The sequence below is a fragment of the Rutilus rutilus genome (assembly GCF_951802725.1).
Source record: "Rutilus rutilus genome assembly, chromosome: 22".
Taxonomy (NCBI): Eukaryota; Metazoa; Chordata; class Actinopteri; order Cypriniformes; family Leuciscidae; genus Rutilus; species Rutilus rutilus.
The window spans coordinates 16576779-16598317 of record NC_140227.1 but is presented as its reverse complement, the minus strand read 5'-3'; the positions used below and the strand labels follow the sequence as shown (position 1 = coordinate 16598317).

General features: G+C 40.0%; 1 protein-coding gene across 3 annotated transcripts; it reads left to right on the top strand.

Annotated features, from left to right (window-relative positions):
- The first annotated feature begins 8046 nt into the window (after positions 1 to 8046).
- Positions 8047 to 18493, top strand: LOC311281989 (uncharacterized protein). 3 transcript variants are annotated; one of them, XM_084395437.1, is made up of 6 exons: positions 8047 to 9691; positions 9920 to 9984; positions 10194 to 17457; positions 17594 to 17747; positions 17837 to 17901; positions 18120 to 18493. In XM_084395437.1, exons 3-6 carry the CDS (start codon positions 17425 to 17427, stop codon positions 18222 to 18224), a joined length of 357 nt encoding a protein of 118 aa, XP_084251563.1. In that variant the 5' UTR covers positions 8047 to 9691; positions 9920 to 9984; positions 10194 to 17424; the 3' UTR covers positions 18225 to 18493. The 3 variants fall into 3 exon arrangements, with proteins under 3 accessions (XP_084251563.1, XP_084251562.1, XP_084251561.1); XM_084395436.1 differs by lacking the exon at positions 17594 to 17747; XM_084395435.1 differs by lacking the exons at positions 17594 to 17747; positions 17837 to 17901; positions 18120 to 18493 and having other exon boundaries at positions 10194 to 15699.
- Positions 18494 to 21539: the final 3046 nt, after the last annotated feature.

Sequence of the window (21539 nt, the reverse complement as noted above, 5' to 3'; positions counted from 1 at the left end):
CCCGCTAAACATGACTGTGTCTTTGGTGCACTTCACCGCCTTCTTTCAGGGAGAGGACAAAATCGTTGAGGTTGGTGAAAACCACGGGTAAGTCAACTTTATGGGGTGACGTCACATAGGCGACATGTAGTCTTTCTCATTATGTCTTTTCCACAACTGCTAGCCTAAGAATCATACCATATACTGTCAAACTCGTAACATGAAAGATTATATAAAAAATTCACAGACAACATATGTTCACATTCATGGCACAATTCAAACGGGACCAGAAAATAATTATTTTCTCCCATTCACTTGCATTGACGGTTTTTCAACTTTGAGGTCCAGCGGGGTTTTACGGAAGGGGCGGGACTTACCAGCTCTATAGCAGACTAACGGTTTGAGGGGAGTGGTTAAGCGTTTCTCAACCCAAGCCGTCAAGCATACGTCATCAGGGAAGGTCCTCCAATGCAGAGAGGAGGGGCATTTTCAGATTTTGATTAAAGATTACGAAGCCAAAACATTTTTTTCCGTGTTTTAACTTGCACGGATTAATTGTTCACCACAAGACTAGTAATATGCGCTAGCAAAGTAAATAGGGTCCATTTTGATTTCAGTTGGACTTTAACCTCCCTTTTAAAAAGTGGCTTCATGCAGTAAAGTTGTCTGTCTGCAAATATGGAATTTAATAAAAAAAAAACTGGGGGACTGGCGACGAGTTTCAGGCTTTATTATTTGGGTATTTGTGGAAGAGGAAACTTTCTGCGCGTTCGTCACAGCCATCTCACGGCCAATGTCCGCAATAGCTGATAACATACAATTTTATATCTAACGTTAGCATTACGAGCTCTGAACACGCTTTATCAGTGCTCGTCTCTTTTCTGCCACAGCTTTTAATATTAAGTTATTATGTTTACACATTGTCATCTATTGCAAGGCAAACCATGTTACACATTTACTATAACAGGATTGAAATAGCGCTTTGAGGTTAGTAACAAACAACTATTTACAAGACTGTCACTATTTATGATTGATAGACGGGGTTCAGGCTTTTTTTAAGCGTATTTGCGCAAAAGGAAATTTTTGCGCGTTCGTCCCAGTCATCTCACAACATACCTTGTCTAATTTTATACGCATACGAGCTTTCTGAACACGCTTTAGTATCAGTGCTCGTCTATTTTGTTATGCTAATTACCTCGTTAGTAAACCAATAACTGCAGCACAGTTTGAATCTCCTCCGTACTTATAAATGTGGCGCTCAAAACTGATTACTGTCCGTCGCAGACTGGGAGGAGCAGTTGCGCGCAGTTTACCTTCCCGGTACTTTAGACCGCGGTGGCTATGATGAACAGTGCAGCAATAAAGCAGAAACAGAAGGCTCTTCAAAAGAGACAAAAAACAAACCATGACAAGCAAACCAAAATGCTGAAAGTGTTATCAAAGAATGACATTGTGAGAGTGGAAGATACCAACTGCTGGGACAAGAAAGCTGTTGTTTTGGAAGAGGTGAATCCGAGATCATATGTTGTCAGAACAGAGAATGGGCAGGTCCTTCGGAGAAATCGCAGAAGTCTTCTTAAGACGCAAGAAACGAGCCAGACACTGACTGACATTAAAGGAGAAGAAGTTCTGGTCTCACCTGAAGATGTAACACCACCCAGCATGCAGTCTTCTTCGTCTTCTTCCATTCCCCTGGACAATGATCATTCTGCAGAAACAAATGACCCTCCTATAATAAGAAGATCATCACGCATAATAAAGAAACCTGATCGACTTAATTTGTAAATAACTCTGCTCAGTTACCTTTGAAATGTGATAAACAAATGTGTCGTTTTGAAATTTCTGTTTAGTGTCAAATGGATAATTGTGTTATATTATTTCTATTGTTTTATGCATTTTAGTTTATATTTTTCTTCTAAAGGAAAGGGGATGTGGTGATTAGGTGTGTTTCCTATGATCGTCCTCTAGATGGCAGTAATACCTAATAGAGTGAACAATTACCTAACACTGCATGAAAATTGGGATTTCCGACCCCGTAAACGGCCGCAAATCTCCCTAATTTTCGGCAGTTAACGACAATTTACAGCCTGTGAACGTCGCGTTCGTCTGTGCCGAATATTGTCGGAAACGAACCATGACGTATGCAGAGCGCTCGCGCCGGAGGTGTGAATGGCTCTAATTACCATATGAATAGCAGCTCCCGCCAGAGAAAGGCTTGAATTTCCTCACTCACTATTGGTTGAACCCACGTGGTTTAAACAAGAAAAATCACTCGTGATTGGTTGGCAGATCTGTTACTATTGGTCACCCTTGCTCATTAAAAATTCAAAAAATTATAATATTCACATAATAATATATAAATTATTTTTTTATATTCATAATATGCTATTCTGTGGTATATTCATGTCATTGTTAACCTATGGACTACACTATTATTACCATCAAGGACATGAATTTATAAAGGAATGGAAAATTTGCCAGGGACATGCTGTTTATTCAAAGAAAGAGCTTTATTAGCACAGACACAAAACAATATACACCTATGTACAAAGCATAGATCATCTGCACACACAACAAATTGGAAGCTCAGTGTCTGTTTTCATCTTCGGAGCTGTAGGTGACTAGTGGCGTTCTCTCTGAATTGGATCCACTTTGAAAACGTCTGTGGTGCGTTGCCCTGTATTTAGGAGTCGCCTCTAATCTCGACTGCAGCGTAGCACAGAGCTTTGTGAGCTCCTGGCTGGTGGTTGAACTTCATCGGACATCAGATCTATGGTGGCGCACTTCCAAATGGCCACGTCATCCTCACCTAGCACACCGTCTCGCTTCTAGCAGCTGTAAAAACAACCAATACAGACAATCAGTATAGTGATGCACTGTGTATGGACACAAAACATCTATTAATGCACGTGAAAAACAGTCACATTGACTAAAAATCTTACCCTCTTTCTTCTCGCTCGACTCCGAGCTGAACTTGTCACAGCTTCGGCCATGGACGTAGTGTCCGTGACGTCACCCGTAGGTTTCTGAAGAGCATTTTTGAAGCCTAAAGTGGGCGGAGCCGGCCTGTGTGGTGACGCAATCGGAATTTTGATGCCGCGGAATCGATGTTTGAAGTTGCTAGGCAACTCGAGCTCAGTGAAATCCAGATTCTCAATTTGACCAGCATATTTATCTATTATCTTTGCATATTTCATAGCTAAAAATGCTATCAAAATCAGTCAAGGTTGCCGTCAGATTTCGACCATTAAGCGACAAAGAGAGAAGCCTGAATCAGAAAACGCTGATTTCCACAGATGGCAGAGACTGTTTAATTGAGAAGTCAGGAGCAACGAAAAAAATCAAATTTGACGCAGTATACGATGCCGAACAATCTACTGAGGAGTTATATCACAGATCAGTTCATCCTCTTGTAAAGGTAAATTAACCCATTTAATCCCAAATTTTTCCCAGACACAAAAATATCCAAATCATGTGTATAGTATCCCTTTGAAACAATCAGTCATCATTTTTTGAAATTTTCATGGAAAAGTGTGTGAAAAAGTGTGTTTTATGATCGGTCACAATTGTGACCGGTGGGATACTGTGTTGTATCAACCATTGTATTGATTTAATATTGATCTATTTGACCTATGCAGTGTGTTTGTGTGTGTTTTTGTGCGTGTGTGTGTGTGTGTGGGTTTTTTTGTGTGTTTTTTTGTGTCTGTGTGTGTGTGTGTGGGGAGATCAGACATCAGAGGAGACGTGACCATGTCTGAGTGTGTGTCTGTGTGTGTTTGTGTATGTGTGTTTGTGTGTTTCTGTGTGTGTTTCTCTGTGTGTGTCTGTGTGGAGATCAGACATCAGAGAAGACGTGACCGTGTGTGTGTTTGTGTGTGTGGGTGTGTGTGTTTCTGTGTGTGTGTGTGTGTGTGTGTCTGTGTGTGTGTCTGTGTGTGTGTGTGGAGATCAGACATCAGAGGAGACGTGACCGTGTGTCTCTGTGTGTGTGTCTGTGTCTGTTTGTGTGTGTGTGTCTGTGTCTGTCTGTGTGTGTGTGTGTGTGTGTGTGTGTGTGTGTGTGTGTGTGTGGAGATCAGACGTGACCGTGTGTGTGTGTGTGTGTGTGTGTGTGTGTGTGTAAAATTAGGTAGAAAGTAAGGTAGAACAGTTAGCCTATGTGTATTAGTATACAATGGGTTATCCCACCGGTCACTATTGTTGCCGTTGACATGTTTGTGAGTGCTATGACCACATTAAACAAAGTTGAGTAATTGCAAATGCATATATCAATACTAGACATCTTAAACATGATATGTACCAAAAATCTATGTCCTATCTTTGTTAACATACTTTACCACCCTTTTCTTTGGGAGCTTTCTTGCTGCCATCCTTTTCTCTTGGCGCAAACAGGAAATAAACAGCTCTGGTCATGTGACAATTTACAGTAAACATGCGACACTGCACATATTTCATTGAGACCCTTTATTATTTCAATATCTGCTGGAAATGCATTGATAGATCATTCAGTAAAATTTTATAGCCTTAGAAATGAAACATTTTTTTACAGGCACTATTGTGACCGGTGGGATTAAATGGGTTAATGTTGATTTGTGTGTGTGTGTGTGTGTGTGTGTGATCTACGCTCACTCGTAATTAAATAACCATAACTTGCTCAATTGTCTACCGATTTTCAAACGGTTTGGTTTGTTATAAACGTCGGAGATGTAGTCTAGTTATGACCATAGATATCATATAAAGGCTAGATGTCTTAAGGCGGAGTCACTTCCGGCATCACCGCCAAAGGTTAAACTTAATCTTAAATTAATTTTAAGATTAAGTTTTACCTTTGGCGGTGATGCCGGAAGTGACTCCGCCAAAGGTTAAACTTAATCTTAAGATTAATTTAAGATTAAGCTGTGAATTAAGGTGAGCACGCACAAAATCCTTTTATCTCGCTAAAATCTTGACGGATTTACAAACGGTTTGGTTTCTTACAAACGTTCAGTAGCAGTTTTGGAGGTGTCGCAACACGATGACATGTTCTGCGACTCGGTGTCAGTCAGGTGACATATCAGTGTCAGTGTGTTGCGATGTCAGTGCAGTGACACATGTCACTATCCACCACTGGCACATGCCAATAATGTCAGTGACACATGCCACTATCCACTGGCACATACCAATGAAGACGGGATGTGCCAATACGCATAGTGACATATGCCATTGGCTTCTGTGCGTCAGATGCCATGTCACTTAATGTTAAAACTGCCTCTCGTCTTTCTGTCTGTGTTTTTGCAACAGGGTGTTGTTAAAGGAGTCAATGGGACCATTTTAAATTACGGATCGACCGGTTCTGGGAAAACAATCACCATGCAAGGATTGCCAAATTCAACCACCGAAAGGGGAATCATTCCTAGAGCTTTGGAGGACATCTTTGAGGAAATTCAGGTATTACGTTTCACCATCATAGTATTAGTGCACGAACTCCATCGCACACCTGTAAGTAATAGGTGCGTAGGATAATAAGGCCAGATAGGTCGTTTCAACATATAAGGAACTCCCGCACACTATCTTAACTTGCAATTTAAATTACTTTTTTATTAATGCACAACGTTTCGGTCACAAGACCTTCATCAGGAGTAAACAAATGTTATACACAGTTACAAATAATGATAGTTACACCAATCAGTTAAGATCCCCCTATAAGCTAACAAGATCATCTAAAAACACATAATCAACACATCGTCATCAAACAGCATCAAATTGTAATTCTAAACAATTACAACAGTCAGGCACCATGGCCACTCAAACTCATTGTGAATACATAGGCTAGAAACAACACGTCAAACAGAACAATTGCATCACTATAACATTACATTAAATAATGCTTTAATGCTGTTTGATGACGATGTGTTGATTATGTGTTTTTAGATGATCTTGTTAGAGCCAAGATACTATATATTCATTGTGCTAAAATTGTAAAGTGACATTTAACCTATGTTCTATTGCAAAGGACAAAAAATCGCTTGTACAGGTTTCTGGCATGGAAATATACAACGAGGAAATCCGAGATCTTTTGGGAGAAAATACCAAACGGAAGCTGCAAGTATGTCTCTTACACTGATTACTCAAAGCCGTTGTAAATTAACTAAAATGCGCTGAACAATGCTATGTGTGTTTTAGCTGAAGGAGCACCCTGAACATGGTATGTTTGTACCGGGTCTCTCAATACACACTGTGGAGAGTGTGGAGGAATGTAAGAGAATCATGTTTCAGGGATTGAACAATCGCACTGTGGAACCAACACCCATGAACGAAAAGTCGTCTCGTTCACACTGTGTTTTCACAATTAACGTGGAGAGCTGCTTCACAGGTTTGTGTCTTAGTTTTTGCATGAATAAATCTGCATACCGGTATATGCAACATCTCTGTAATTTTTATATGTAATTTCAGATGCTGCTGGTGAAGAACATTTACATGCAGGAAAACTCAATTTCGTGGACCTTGCAGGAAGCGAACGACAGTCCAAAACCGGTGCTTCTACAGATCGCCTTAATGAAGCTACCAACATCAATTTGTCTCTTTTTACCCTTCGCAAAGTCATAACTGCGTTGGTGGATGGTTCTAGTCATATACCGTATCGTGAATCCATTCTCACTCGTTTACTTCGAGACTCGCTAGGCGGAAACACACAAACCCTCATAATAGCGTGCCTCTCACCTGCCAGCTGCAATTACGAAGAAAGCATCAATACACTTAACTTTGCTGCTTGCGCCATGAGAATGCAAAATCGCCCAGTCATAAATGTGGATCCAAAACATGCCCTACTTCGTGAGTTTCAAAGAAAAAGTGTGGACATTATCAAGAAGTTGAGAGTGTAAATTTGAAGCTCTTTCAATTGTGTTCAATTTTGTCTTTTAACAGCGCTTTTGGCTGATAAGAATTCAGAAGATCCTCAAAGCAACACAGAGCACGACAGTAAACAAAAGGTGTGTACATGGTCAGTCAGTTGAAGCGTTTTAAAATTGTTTCTGCACTAGGATGAGCCTGAGGCCTTCATCTCGGAAGATCTTGAAGCTAGAAACTTTCTATTTTATTGCGTTGATTGTTCATTGTCAATAGAAATACTTAAAAATATATATTTTTTAATTTTTCTGTAAGCGTAGCATGGCGCTAGCATAAATGTATGCTAAATTTAAATTAAATTTTAGGAATATGAGAAGACGCGTATGAGGGTGCTGGCCGACATTGAGACTTTGGCCATCAAAGTCCAAAGTTTGCCAGAGATGAAGAGCGATGATGATCTGGCCACCATCCATCTACTTGAGCGAGTGAGCCAGCTCACTGTAAAACATTTTGAAACCATTTTACCACTGGTGTGAAGAGACTAACTACAGCTACCCGGACTAGCTGCCAGTCGGAGCTGTATGGAGCTAGAGGAGTATGCACACACTCATTCACATATGCACACACAGGATACACAAATGCTCACAAAATTACGCTATTGGCGATTCTATTCGAAGCAGACAGACTGGCTAAACCGACCGTCTGCTAGCTGTCTCGCATCACCAAGGTCAGATAAATACCATCACATAGAGCCTTTTTCAACTAGATCTCATCATATAGAAACTGTATCTGTTCCCCGAATTAGGACATACAAAAAACTCCTAAACCCATTCAAGGGTAAAAATTGAATTATTTATCTAGTGTAAATAATAAATCACGTTTAACATTTGTGCTGGCTACTGTATACAGGCCACCAGGGCACCATAAAGACTTTATCAAAGAATTTGCTGATTTTCTGTCAGAGTTAGTATAGGCTGCAGATAAAATACTAATTGTTGGTGATTTTAATATAACGAAAAAGATGCTTTGGGATTGGCATTTAAAGACATTCTGAACTCAATTGGAGATGTTTCCAGAGGTCATAGATCCTCTTCTTAATATCATTCATTCATCTTTGTCACTAGGATATGTACTGAAAACTTTTAAGCTGAAAAATGCAACTTGATCCTACAGAATTAGTCAATTACAGGCCGATTTCTAATCTACCTTTTCTGTCAAAGATATTAGAAAAAGCCATAGTACTGAGACAGCTCTCATTAGAGTCACAAATGATTTGCTCCTATCATCCGATCGTGGTTGTATCTCTCTATTAGTGTTACTCGATCTTAGTGCTGCATTTGATACTATTGACCACAACATTCTTTTAAATAGACTCGAAAATTATGTTGGCATTAGTGGAATTGCATTAGCATGGTTTAAATCATACTTATCTGACCGTTATCAGTTTGTAGCAGTTCAGTAGCTTAGTCGGTATAGGGTCTAACATACATGATGTCGGTTTAGATGATTTAACAAGTTTAGTAAATTCTTCCTCTCCTATAGCAATAAATGAATCAAATTTTTCCTCAGGGAGACTAAAATGCACTGCTTGATGCAATACTGTAGTAGACGGTTGCATAGTTATAATTTTGTCTCTGATATTATCAATCTTATAAGTGAAGGAGTTCATAAAGTCATTACTGCTGTGTTGCTTGGAAACTTCTGGGCTTGAAGCTTTCTTTTTCGTTAGTTTAGCCACCATTTCAAATAAATACCTAGGATTATGTTTATTTTCTTCTAATAGGGTTGAAAAACCTTTTAAAAGCCTCTCTGTAAGTAATCGAGCTCTCCTTCCATGAAATCCGAAATACCTCTAGTTTTGTTTTCTTCCAGTTGCGCTCCATTTTTCTGGCTGCTCTCTTAAGGGCCCGAGTGTGCTCGTTGTACCACGGCGTTGGACTATTTTCTTTAATCTTCTTTAAGCGCAACGGAGCAACTGTGTGCTAGAGAGAGCAAGTGCTAGAAAGAGTTAAAAGTTTTTGTTGCAATATCAAGTTCTTCTAAGCTATCCGGGATGCTGAGATGATGAAACTGATCAGGAAGATTATTGATAAAGCAATCTTTAGTGGCAGAAGTGATAGGTCTAACATATTTGAAACACGGAGTCGGCTTTGCAGCCTTGGCTAAATGTAATTTACACAAGACTAGATAATGATCCGAGATGTCATCGCTCTGCTGCAGAATTTCAACGGCATCAACATCTATTCCATGTGATAATATTAGATCTAGAGTATGATTACGACAATTAGTAGGTCCTGACACGTGTTGTCTAATTCCAATTGAGTTTACAATGTCTTTAAATGCCAAACCCAATACATCTTTTTCGTTATCGATGTGTATATTAAAATCACCAACAATTAGTACTTTATCTGCAGTCAATATTAATTCTGATAGAAAGTCCGCAAATTCTTTGATAAAATCTTTATGGTGCCCTGATGGCCTGTATACAGTAGCCAGCACAAATCTCAAACGTGATTTATCGTTTATACTATATATTTTTACATTAAGCACCAACACTTCAAAATTTATTTCTTAGTGGTTTTGAAAATATCTATCTATATATAGATTAGGTCAGCCGGAACCGGGGACACTTCCCATAAATCCTGATGTACTCGTTACATCATAAGAAGAATGGCATCTACGCTAATATTAGTCTCTCTGTTTATACCGAGGTTTACCGCAGTCCGCCGGATCCAGGTCGTATCCAGATCATCTGACGAAGGACCAGCGCCTGGATGTGACAACGCAGTCCTGAAGTGTCTACCAATCTCTCCGTATACTAAAGTGTGGTGGAGCCCGGCCGTATCCAGATCAGATGGTGGATCTACACCTGGACCACGTCACCAAGGTCAGATAAATCCCATCACATAGAGCTTTTTTTTTCATTGTCAATAGAATTACTTAAGCATCCATTATTTGCAATTTTTTTCCTGTGTATAGCATAGCATGTCGCTAGCATAAATGTATGCTAAATTTAAATTTAAATTTAGGAATATGAGAAGACACTAACGAGGGTGCAGGCCAACGTTGATATCGTCTTGATCTGGTTGAATTGTCTTGGTATCTCATGTAACAGGTGGCCCTCATATGGTCCATCCTAAAGAAGAGCCCATCACTGCACCTGTGGCCACACAAGAACAGGTATATATATATTCTAAATGTACAGGACTAAATATTGTGTTTTGAAATAGTACATGTATAGGATCTATGATCTACAGTTTAAAAAAAAAAGCATATAAAAAGCTTATTGTTTTTGCCTTAACTTCTAGATTGTATTTCTAGTTTTGCTATTGAGAAAAAACTTAAGAACCAATCTCAAATGTCCAACCATATGTTTATGTAATGAACAGGCAAAATTTGAGATGGAGAGACATGATGATCTGGCCACCATCCAGCGTCTAGAGCACTTGATGCCCCTGGTGCGAAGGGACTCTAACTACAGCAACCTGGACTAGCTGCGTTACGTGGGAGCTGTATGGAGCTTGAAGAGTCTCAAAGATAAATGCACACACTCATTCACATATGCACACACAGGATACAAAATGCATACAAAATTCAGAAATACACACAAAATTCATCCCTTACTTCAAAAGCACTCATTGTTAATGATATGATTACAGACTATAATCTAGATGTGCTGTGTTTGACAGAAACCTGGCTAAAACCAAACGATTACATTACTTTAAATGAGTCCACCCCGCAAGATTAGTGTTCTAAACATGAACCTCGTCTGAAAGGCAAAGGGGGAGGTGTTGCTGTAAGTTATTAGCCATGATGAAAACATTGTTGACTCTAATGAAGACTAACGTACACTCCGAGTCCGGAGACAAGTACCGCATCGTCGGTTCGAGGACAGGTCCGGGGTTGAGGGCGAAGCAGAGGAGGTCGTTCAAGAGTGCGGGCAGGGTCCGAGGAAGTAGTTTTTGCCTTGTTTGCCTTCGCTGACTGCATATGCAGGTGCTTTGAGCTGAATATTTCCGGGAACGGTGACATGTGATGAGTGCACGCAGGGCAGCGCGCGCAGTGGGGCTCGGGCACGAGACATGAAGGCATCTGATTGGTTCTTTACATTCGCACCGAATGGCAGTGATTGGTCAGAGTTTTTACTGTCCTGCAGCTGTATGTTCCTTTTTAGAAAGAAATGATGCTGTGAGGATTTCCACTTTTCAGTCAGGATTTAGACCGTACCAAAGTACTGAGACAGCTCTCATTAGGCAAGGCAAGGCAAGGCAAGTTTATTTATATAGCACATTTCATACACAATGGCAATTCAAAGTGCTTTACATAGAAGAAATTAAAATAATAAAAAGAAATAAGAATAATTAAAACAGTTTAGAAGAATACAAAATAAAATACAGTACAGTCGGACGAACATTGGCACAGTGCTCATTCAGTAAATGCATAGTTAAACAGATGTGTTTTGAGTCTGGATTTGAATGTGACTTCAGTAGGAACGCGGCAGCGTTCTGTATGAGCTGCAACTGTCTTATGGTCTTTTTGGGAAGTCCAGTGAGGAGTCCATTACAATAATCCACCCTGCTGGTGATGAAAGCATGAACAAGTTTCTCTAAGTCTTGTCTGGAAACAAAGCATCTTATTCTTGCTATATTTTTCAGATGATAGTATGCTGATTTAGTTATTGCTTTGACATGACTACTGAAACTAAGGTCTGACTCTAGTGTCACACCAAGATTCCTGACTTGATGTTTAGTTGTTTGACCCCTGGAGTGAAGGTATGCGTTCACCTTGAGAACTTCATCTTTGTTTCCAAACGCAATGACTTCAGTTTTGTCTTTGTTTAACTGAAGAAAGTTTTGACACATCCAACTGTTAACTTCATCAATGCATTGGCACAGGGAGTCAATGGGGCTGTAATCGTTAGGCGATAGGGCTAAGTAGAGCTGTGTGTCGTCTGCATAGCTGTGGTAAGCAATTTGGTTCTTTCTCATTATTTGGCTCATTGGGAGCATATACAGGTTGAACAGGAGTGGTGCAAGAATTGAGCCTTGAGGGACTCCGCATGTCATGGATGTCCACTCAGACTTATGGTCTCCTATACTCACATAATAACCTCTCCCATCTAAGTATGACCTGAACCATTTTAGGACTATCCCAGAAAGCCCCACCCAGTTTTCCAGCCTGTCCAGAAGTATGTTGTGATCGACAGTGTCAAATGCAGCACTGAGGTCGAGTAGCACCAGCACTGATAATTTGCCTGAATCAGTATTTAAGCGAATATCGTTTATTATCTTTATGAGCGCTGTCTCTGTGCTGTGGTGCGGTCGGAAACCAGATTGAAAATTGTCAAAGTATCCATTCGAGCATAAGAATTTGTTCAGCTGATTGAAGACAACTTTTTCAATGATCTTACCTATGAAAGGAAGATTTGAGATCGGTCTATAGTTGCTTAATATGGTCTTATCCAGATTGCTCTTTTTCAGGAGGGGCTTGACAACTGCAGTTTTTAGGGAGTTTGGAAAACTCCCAGAGAGAAGTGAAGCATTTACCACTTCTAGAAGATCTGCTTCTAAACTGTTTAACACACTTTTGAAAAACGATGTGGGAAGTGTGTCAAGAGCGCAGGTTGATGTTTTAAGGTGCTGTACGGTTTCTTCCAAAATTTTGCCATCAATTTCTTTGAAGTCAGACATAGTAACTACTTTCTCAGGTGGTTTGATCTGTCTGACCCCAGCGCAAGTCAAGGATGTGCTGATCACCTTTCTGATATTATTGATTTTCTCAGAGAAGAAAGAAGCAAACTCACTGCACTTGCTGTCTGAGAGCATTTCACTGGGAATCTGGCTTGGGGGGTTTGTCAGTCTCTCTACAGTAGCAAAAAGAGTGCGTGTGTTGTTTAAATTGCTGTTTATAATATTTGAGAAGAAAGTCTGTCTAGCTTTGCCTAGCTCCATATTGAAAGCATGAAGGCTGTCTTTGTAGATGTTATAATGGACTACAAGTTTTGTCTTCCGCCACATGCGCTCTGCTTTTCTGCATTGTCTTTTCATATTTTGCACTGCTGTTGAGTTTCTCCAAGGTGCCTTTTGTCTGCCACTCTTCTTCCTGACTTTAACAGGAGCAATATCATCAATTACACCTTTAACTTTTGAGTTAAAAGAATCAAGGAGAAAATCAACAGAGTCTGCAGATATGCTTGGTGTTAAGGATATAGCCTTCATAAATAGGACACTAGTGTTCTCATTTAAGCATCTCTTCTTGACAGACACAGATCTAGCTTCAGTGGCAGGAGAGATCAATATATCAAAGAAAATACAGAAATGATCAGACAGTGCTACATCCTTAATAACAATCGATGAAATGTTTAGACCCTTACTGATAAGTAAATCTAAAGTGTGTCCACGATTGTGTGTGGGTCCATGTACATGCTGAGTCAGATCAAAAGTTTTTAAAACACTTTTGATTTCTTTTGCCATATTGTTCTCCGCACTATCTATATGGATGTTAAAATCTCCAGTAATGGCAAAACAGTCAAACTCTGAGGTAATTGTTGATAACAGTTCTGTAAAGTCCTCAGCAAAGGCTGGAGAGTATTTTGGAGGCCTGTAAATAATGAAAAGTAAAATGCGTGGAGCACCTTTTAACACAATACCCAGATATTCGAAAGACAAGTAATTCCCAAATGATATTTGCTTACATTGATAGATATCTTTAAAAAGAGCAGCTAGACCCCCACCTCTCTTAACAGCTCTGCAGACACTCATAAAAGTAAAGTTAGGAGGGGCTGCTTCATTGAGGATTGTTGCACTGCAGCTGTCTTCTAGCCAGGTTTCATTTAGAAGCATAAAATCCAGGTTGTTTGTGGTTATTAAGTCGTTGACTAGAAGTGATTTATTTTTAAGTGAGCGAATGTTTAAAAGAGCTAACTTAACAGACTTACTTTTCCCCACAGCAATATTAGTTTGACGTGTAATAGGCACCAGATTAGTTGGGTTTGCTGTACGGCTATTGAAGGCCTTAGACTTTCTATCATGTAATAGAACAGCAATAGAGAAAGATACAGGCACACTGGGTTCCCGCTTGTTTTGTAAACATTTGAGAAAGTTACTGTTATCAAAACGGGGACCCGACACATATCACTGAGAGCTGGTATCAGTTGTTTTTGGTTCACCTCGAGCAGAAGGAGGAGGGTGTGGGCCCTGGCGTTGTGGCAGAGGCCGAAGAGCTCTCACAGGAGGAGGGGGAGGGCGAGCTGGGCCCGCAGGCTTTGGTGGTAGTGGTGCCTGTCTTTTTTTAGTTGGTATCTGGGGGCTTGCAGCAAAAGAGTGGGATAGTCTGGTTCCAGCATGCACCAGTTCTTCCATTTTCTGTGAGAAGCACAGTAGTGGCGTTGCAGGGGAGAGGGAGAAAGTGTCTGGTGAAAGGGGCTGTTGCTCTGGTGTTATAGGAGGCTGTAATATGCTGTCCTGGCTTCCCTGGCTGTTTTCCAGGAAGTCGTCCTTGGGTGCTGAATCTTCAAGCAGTTCTGATATGGCTGTCTGTGGTGAGCTCTGTGTGCAGGGCTCAGCTGAGATTGTGTCCGTGAGCAGAGGTTGTTGTGGCGGAGTGGTGTTATCATGTCCATTTTGCTGCTGAAGTGAAGTCCCGTGGTCATTCATACTGTGTCCAGGTGTGTGTGTGCCATTCAGATTGAGTGGATTGGCACAAACCGCAGAAGGATGATTTAGGGAGAAGTAGATATTGTCCTTTAACACTCTTGAACCAAGTTTGTTTGGGTGATGGCCGTCCCGATGAAACAGTTGTCGTTGACTCCAGAAAAGATTGAAATTGTCAATGAAGTTCACTGCTTTTATATTGCAGGTTTTTTGCAGCCATGTATTAAGCCCAAGCAACCGTGAAAACCTGTTTGTTCCTCTTGCTGGTAGTGGTCCACTGATGAATGTTTGAACTTTCAGTCTTTTAAGTGTTTCAAAAAGTTCATTGAAATCCTTCTTAAGGAGTTCTGACTGCTCTTTATGAATATCATTCTTCCCCACATGTATGATGAGTCGATTTGCAGTCTTATGTTTCATCAGAATGTTCTGAAGTTCCCTGTTTATATCAGAAGTTGTTGCTTGTGGAAGGCAGCACGTAGTTGTATCCCTGTTGCTAATGTTTCTGATTATGGAGTCCCCCACTATCAGAGTCCTGGGCTCGGCTGCGCTCTGAGCTGAGTGCCGCTGTCTGCTCGACCTTGAGCGCCAGTTAGCATCAGTGTTAGCTACTGGCCTATTCAGTCTGTGTTCGATCACATTCATCACATTTGTGGATTCCTCATTTACATTCATTAGTACTTCAAATCTGTTCTCAAGATGTATAGGCGGTGGTAGGAGGCCAGTGTTTGCAATCCTTGTCAGAGCTGTATCTGGGGTAGAGGATGCTACTGCGGTAATATGTGATGCTCGTGACAATCTGATGTCTCGAGTGCCTTTGGGTTTAGCTCCCTGTTTGTGCCATCGATTAGTAAGTCGATCGGCTTGTTTCTCTACCTGTCGAGGAGTACTAGTTTCATGGGACTCACCGGTATGCTGAGGGTGTCCATGACGAAGCTCTGTTGTGTGCTCCGTCTGGTTTGGTGGTCCCGTAAATAACTTTGTTTCTAGAACTGCAATCCTTTGTAAAAGTCTGTGGCAGTTAGTGCAGCAAGTAGATTCCAGAAGAGGCATTTTCTCTTATCCTTGTAGGCAGTTGTGTTTTCCTTTCCCGGTATGTAAGCTGGTCGGGTAAAAGAATTCTCAGTTTTTGTAGTAATCCAAACTTTGTCGTATGAGCACTGTGCTGATTTGCTGAAGTTAAAATTAGGTGATAAAAGGAAATAAAATAAAGGAAATAAAATATAGAAAAAATAGGAGATAAAATGTAAAAGCGATAGAGCAAAGCGCGGAGCAGTAAGCAAGAGCGTCCGAACAGTAGCTGAGCAGGAAGTAAACCTCATTAGAGTCACAAATGATTTGCTCCTATCCTCCGATCGTGGTTGTATCTCTCATTAGAGTCACAAATGATTTGCTCCTATCATCCGATCGTGGTTGTATCTCTCTATTAGTGTTACTCGATCTTAGTGCTGCATTTGATACTATTGACCACAACATTCTTTTAAATAGACTCGAAAATTATGTTGGCATTAGTGGAATTGCATTAGCATGGTTTAAATCATACTTATCTGACCGTTATCAGTTTGTAGCAGTTCAGTAGCTTAGTCGGTATAGGGTCTAACATACATGATGTCGGTTTAGATGATTTAACAAGTTTAGTAAATTCTTCCTCTCCTATAGCAATAAATGAATCAAATTTTTCCTCAGGGAGACTAAAATGCACTGCTTGATGCAATACTGTAGTAGACGGTTGCATAGTTATAATTTTGTCTCTGATATTATCAATCTTATAAGTGAAGGAGTTCATAAAGTCATTACTGCTGTGTTGCTTGGAAACTTCTGGGCTTGAAGCTTTCTTTTTCGTTAGTTTAGCCACCATTTCAAATAAATACCTAGGATTATGTTTATTTTCTTCTAATAGGGTTGAAAAACCTTTTAAAAGCCTCTCTGTAAGTAATCGAGCTCTCCTTCCATGAAATCCGAAATACCTCTAGTTTTGTTTTCTTCCAGTTGCGCTCCATTTTTCTGGCTGCTCTCTTAAGGGCCCGAGTGTGCTCGTTGTACCACGGCGTTGGACTATTTTCTTTAATCTTCTTTAAGCGCAACGGAGCAACTGTGTGCTAGAGAGAGCAAGTGCTAGAAAGAGTTAAAAGTTTTTGTTGCAATATCAAGTTCTTCTAAGCTATCCGGGATGCTGAGATGATGAAACTGATCAGGAAGATTATTGATAAAGCAATCTTTAGTGGCAGAAGTGATAGGTCTAACATATTTGAAACACGGAGTCGGCTTTGCAGCCTTGGCTAAATGTAATTTACACAAGACTAGATAATGATCCGAGATGTCATCGCTCTGCTGCAGAATTTCAACGGCATCAACATCTATTCCATGTGATAATATTAGATCTAGAGTATGATTACGACAATTAGTAGGTCCTGACACGTGTTGTCTAATTCCAATTGAGTTTACAATGTCTTTAAATGCCAAACCCAATACATCTTTTTCGTTATCGATGTGTATATTAAAATCACCAACAATTAGTACTTTATCTGCAGTCAATATTAATTCTGATAGAAAGTCCGCAAATTCTTTGATAAAATCTTTATGGTGCCCTGATGGCCTGTATACAGTAGCCAGCACAAATCTCAAACGTGATTTATCGTTTATACTATATATTTTTACATTAAGCACCAACACTTCAAAATTTATTTCTTAGTGGTTTTGAAAATATCTATCTATATATAGATTAGGTCAGCCGGAACCGGGGACACTTCCCATAAATCCTGATGTACTCGTTACATCATAAGAAGAATGGCATCTACGCTAATATTAGTCTCTCTGTTTATACCGAGGTTTACCGCAGTCCGCCGGATCCAGGCCGTATCCAGATCATCTGACGAAGGACCTGCGCCTGGATGTGACAACGCAGTCCTGAAGTGTCTACCAATCTCTCCGTATACTAAAGTGAGGTGGAGCCCGGCCGTATCCAGATCAGATGGTGGATCTACACCTGGACCACGTCACCAAGGTCAGATAAATCCCATCACATAGAGCTTTTTTTTTCATTGTCAATAGAATTACTTAAGCATCCATTATTTGCAATTTTTTTCCTGTGTATAGCATAGCATGGCGCTAGCATAAATGTATGCTAAATTTAAATTTAGGAATATGAGAAGACACTAACGAGGGTGCAGGCCAACTTTGATGCCATTAAAGAGTCCACAGTCAAACTCCAGGAGGACTTTGCTGCCTTGAGAACATACAAGACCAGACTCTGTTCTCTGGAGAGATCCAGAGCTAGTCAAACACGCACAACTGGTAATGTTGAAACTAGTTTTCTTTCAGTACAGCTTTAGGTTCTATATCGTCTTGATCTGGTTGAATTGTCTTGGTATCTCATGTAACAGGTGGCCCTCATATGGTCCATCCTAAAGAAGAGCCCATCACTGCACCTGTGGCCACACAAGAACAGGTGTATGTATATATATATATTCTAAATGTACGGGACTAAATATTGTGTTTTGAAATAGTACATGTATAGGATCTATGATCTACAGTTAAAAAAAAAAAAGCATATAAAAAGCTTATTGTTTTTGCCTTAACTTCTAGATTGTATTTCTAGTTTTGCTATTGAGAAAAAACTTAAGAACCAATCTCAAATGTCCAACCATATGTTTATGTAATGAACAGGCAAAATTTGAGATGGAGAGACATGATGATCTGGCCACCATCCAGCGTCTAGAGCACTTGATGCCCCTGGTGCGAAGGGACTCTAACTACAGCAACCTGGACTAGCTGCGTTACGTGGGAGCTGTATGGAGCTTGAAGAGTCTCAAAGATAAATGCACACACTCATTCACATATGCACACACAGGATACAAAATGCATACAAAATTCAGAAATACACACAAAATTCATCCCTTACTTCAAAAGCACTCATTGTTAATGATATGATTACAGACTATAATCTAGATGTGCTGTGTTTGACAGAAACCTGGCTAAAACCAAACGATTACATTACTTTAAATGAGTCCACCCCGCAAGATTAGTGTTCTAAACATGAACCTCGTCTGAAAGGCAAAGGGGGAGTTGTTGCTGTAAGTTATTAGCCGCCCACAACATTTTTTGGTCAGGAAGTTCGGTCTGGACTCGATCCGTTGAGGAGTAATTATGCTCGGCTGCCAGAAGGCCGAGCCAATCAAATTGCCAGGGCGGGCTTTAATCGATGATGGACAGATGATCTGCGGTTACGTAATCACCCACGTCATCAAAGAGCGCTTGATTTGAATTAGTTTACAACAAAGATGACTGCCGCTGGAGAATTGAGATTTCACGAGTTCACACTTACAAATAAGTCAGATAGAATAAATGCGTATATGACGTGCTGTCCGAGGAGAGGGCTGAGAGATTTTTGGCGACACCGATGGTGAGCTGGAGTTAAATGACTTTTATACAGAAAATCTAAAGAAAATTAAACATACAGAAAGATTATACAAATACAATTTCAATCACCAAGCCTGTCACTTGAAGCAAATATCCATTCCTTCTTAAATGTCCGCGGCAGCGAGCGTGTTGAGCCGTTTAGTGAAACTGACGCAAATAACAGTTTAAATAAATAAAATACTTCTGATATAAACATTTATATTAAATATGCCATTCAAATTAATGGAGTTAAACACTTGAAATCATTACTGAAGTTACAAAAAAATGTTTAATTCAATCATTAGAAATATTTGTTGTGGATGCGATTGTTTTTGAACACTTTTTCTGTGGCGTGCTTTAATGTTTTAACCACAGAGATAATTGCTTATCATGATAATACCAGATTGTCTGAGAAAATAGTTTCGTGCAAATAATGCCCAAGGCCTATCTGTTTCCATTAAAAATATAAATCAATTAAAAATACAATTCGGCAAGTGGAAAAGATTGAGAAAAACTTTCTCTGAAATGTATTTTAGACTATTTGATTTATGTAGGCTATTCAAAAACAAGGCAAGGATAGACAACTATTTGATTTGTATTAATGTAATGTTTCTTGTACCGTTTATATCATTTGCATATGATTATTCAAAATCATATGCAAATGATATGTAGATGAGGATCTGCATAGTAAAACTAGGCGTTGTGAGCTCCATATATGGTTATTTCGGGTGGAGACGCATGTACGCACAATCTTCCGCTGACTGGGATTTATAAAGTGAATTCTGCGCAGGTTCTGGCGTACGCACGGTTTTATAAGTCTGAATATTTTTTTGCGTACGCCATTTTTGGCTTTCGGGCGCACGTACACTTTTAGTAAGGTTCCTACGCACAGTTTTATAAATGAGACCCCAGGTCTCTACTACATCACCACATTCTAAATAGAAGACATAACCAAAGGACACATGAAAATAATGTTTTAATCTAGCGGCTGGCAGGAAGTCAGAACCGCTGCGACCGACCCAAAGCCGCAACCGTCCTCCATGTCGAGCGGAAGAGGCATTTTTAAGGACCGAGTCATCATCTGATCACCCAATTACCGCTGGCAGGTTGTTATCAAATCAGCGATAATCTGAAACTCAAAGAAAAACATATAAAGACACAAAGACAAATACACATAACGTAACACCAAACGGAATGCATAGCTGATATAAAAAATTGGATGACTAGTAATTTCCTACTACTAAATTCTGAAAAAACAGAAATTCTAATTATTGGACAAAAAACGTCCTCATGTAATAACCTAGAATACTGTCTAACACTTGATGGCTGCTCTGTTAAGTCTTCGTCGTCGGTTAGGAACCTGGGTGTGCTCTTTGATACCAATCTTTCATTTGAAAGTCACGTGTCTAGTATCTGTAAAACCGCATTTTTCCATCTTAAAAATATATCTAAATTACGCCATATGCTCTCATTGACAAATGCGGAACAGTTAGTTCATGCGTTCATGACCTCAAGGCTAGATTATTGTAATGCTCTACTGGCTGGTTGCCCTGCACGCTTCATAAACAAACTACAGCTGGTTCAAAACGCAGCAGCTCGAGTCCTTACCAGAACCAGGAAGTATGACCATATTAGCCCGGTTCTGTCAACACTGCACTGACTCCCTATTAAACATGTATAAATGTTAAAATATTGCTGATCACTTACAAAGCACTAAATGGTTTAGCTCCGCAGTGCTTGAGCGAGCTCTTAACGCATTATAGTCCTTCACGTCTATTGCGATCTCAAAATTCCGGCCAGTTGATAATACCTAGAATATCAAAATCGACTGCTGGCGGGAGATCCTTCTCCTATTTAGCACCAAAACTTTAGAACAATCTTCCTAACATTGTCCGGGAAGCAGACACACTCTGTCAGTTCAAAGCTAGATTAAAGACACATCTCTTTGACCTAGCATACACATAACACATTATAGACTTCTATAATTCAATGATTAGGCTGCATAGATTAGGCCAGCCGGAACCGGGAACACTTCCCATAAATCCTGATGTACTCGTTACATCATAAGAAGAATGGCGTCTACGCTAATATTAGTCTCTCTGTTTATACCGAGGTTTACCGCAGTCCGCCGGATCCGGGCCGTATCCAGATCATCTGACGAAGGACCAGCGCCTGGATGTGACAACGCAGTCCTGAAGTGTCTACCAATCTACACCTGGATCTACACCTGGACCTAACCATCCTGAAGTGCCAGCCTCATCCGCCCTGTGAAGGCCTCATCGAATTTGAATAAATTAATTTATCTTTAAAATGTGTACAATTTTCTTCCGGGGGGGGGGGGGGGGGGGGCGGCGGCATCTACCACTTCTTTGTTACTGCAGGACTTGTGGAGAGATCTTCGCAGTCCATTTCATTACCTTTTTATATTAAAGGGTTGTTGTTGATAATTTAGTAGTAAAAGCTGTAACAGGTTTTAAGATTATGACAGCATTTAATGAGCTCATTAGTTTAATTTACTATTAATATAAAGATATAATACCTTTTTTAATGTCTGCTACCTGGAGGCAAAAAAAATTTGTTTGGTAATAAAAGTAACAAGTAGCAAAGGTTATGACAAAATACAAATTTCTTTAACTGAATTGTTACGATGGCATTTATGAAATAAACTATTTGCAAGTACAATTTTGA

Excerpts from the sequence above, each read along its gene's own strand:
- LOC311281989 (XM_084395436.1), top strand. The coding sequence starts at position 17,241 with ATGGCATCTACGCTAATATTAGTCTCTCTGTTTATACCGAGGTTTACC. Across the intron at positions 17,458-17,836 it reads ACCTGGACCACGTCACCAAG|GTGGCCCTCATATGGTCCAT; the intron begins GTCAGATAAATC and ends CTCATGTAACAG. Across the intron at positions 17,902-18,119 it reads CTGTGGCCACACAAGAACAG|GCAAAATTTGAGATGGAGAG; the intron begins GTGTATGTATAT and ends TGTAATGAACAG.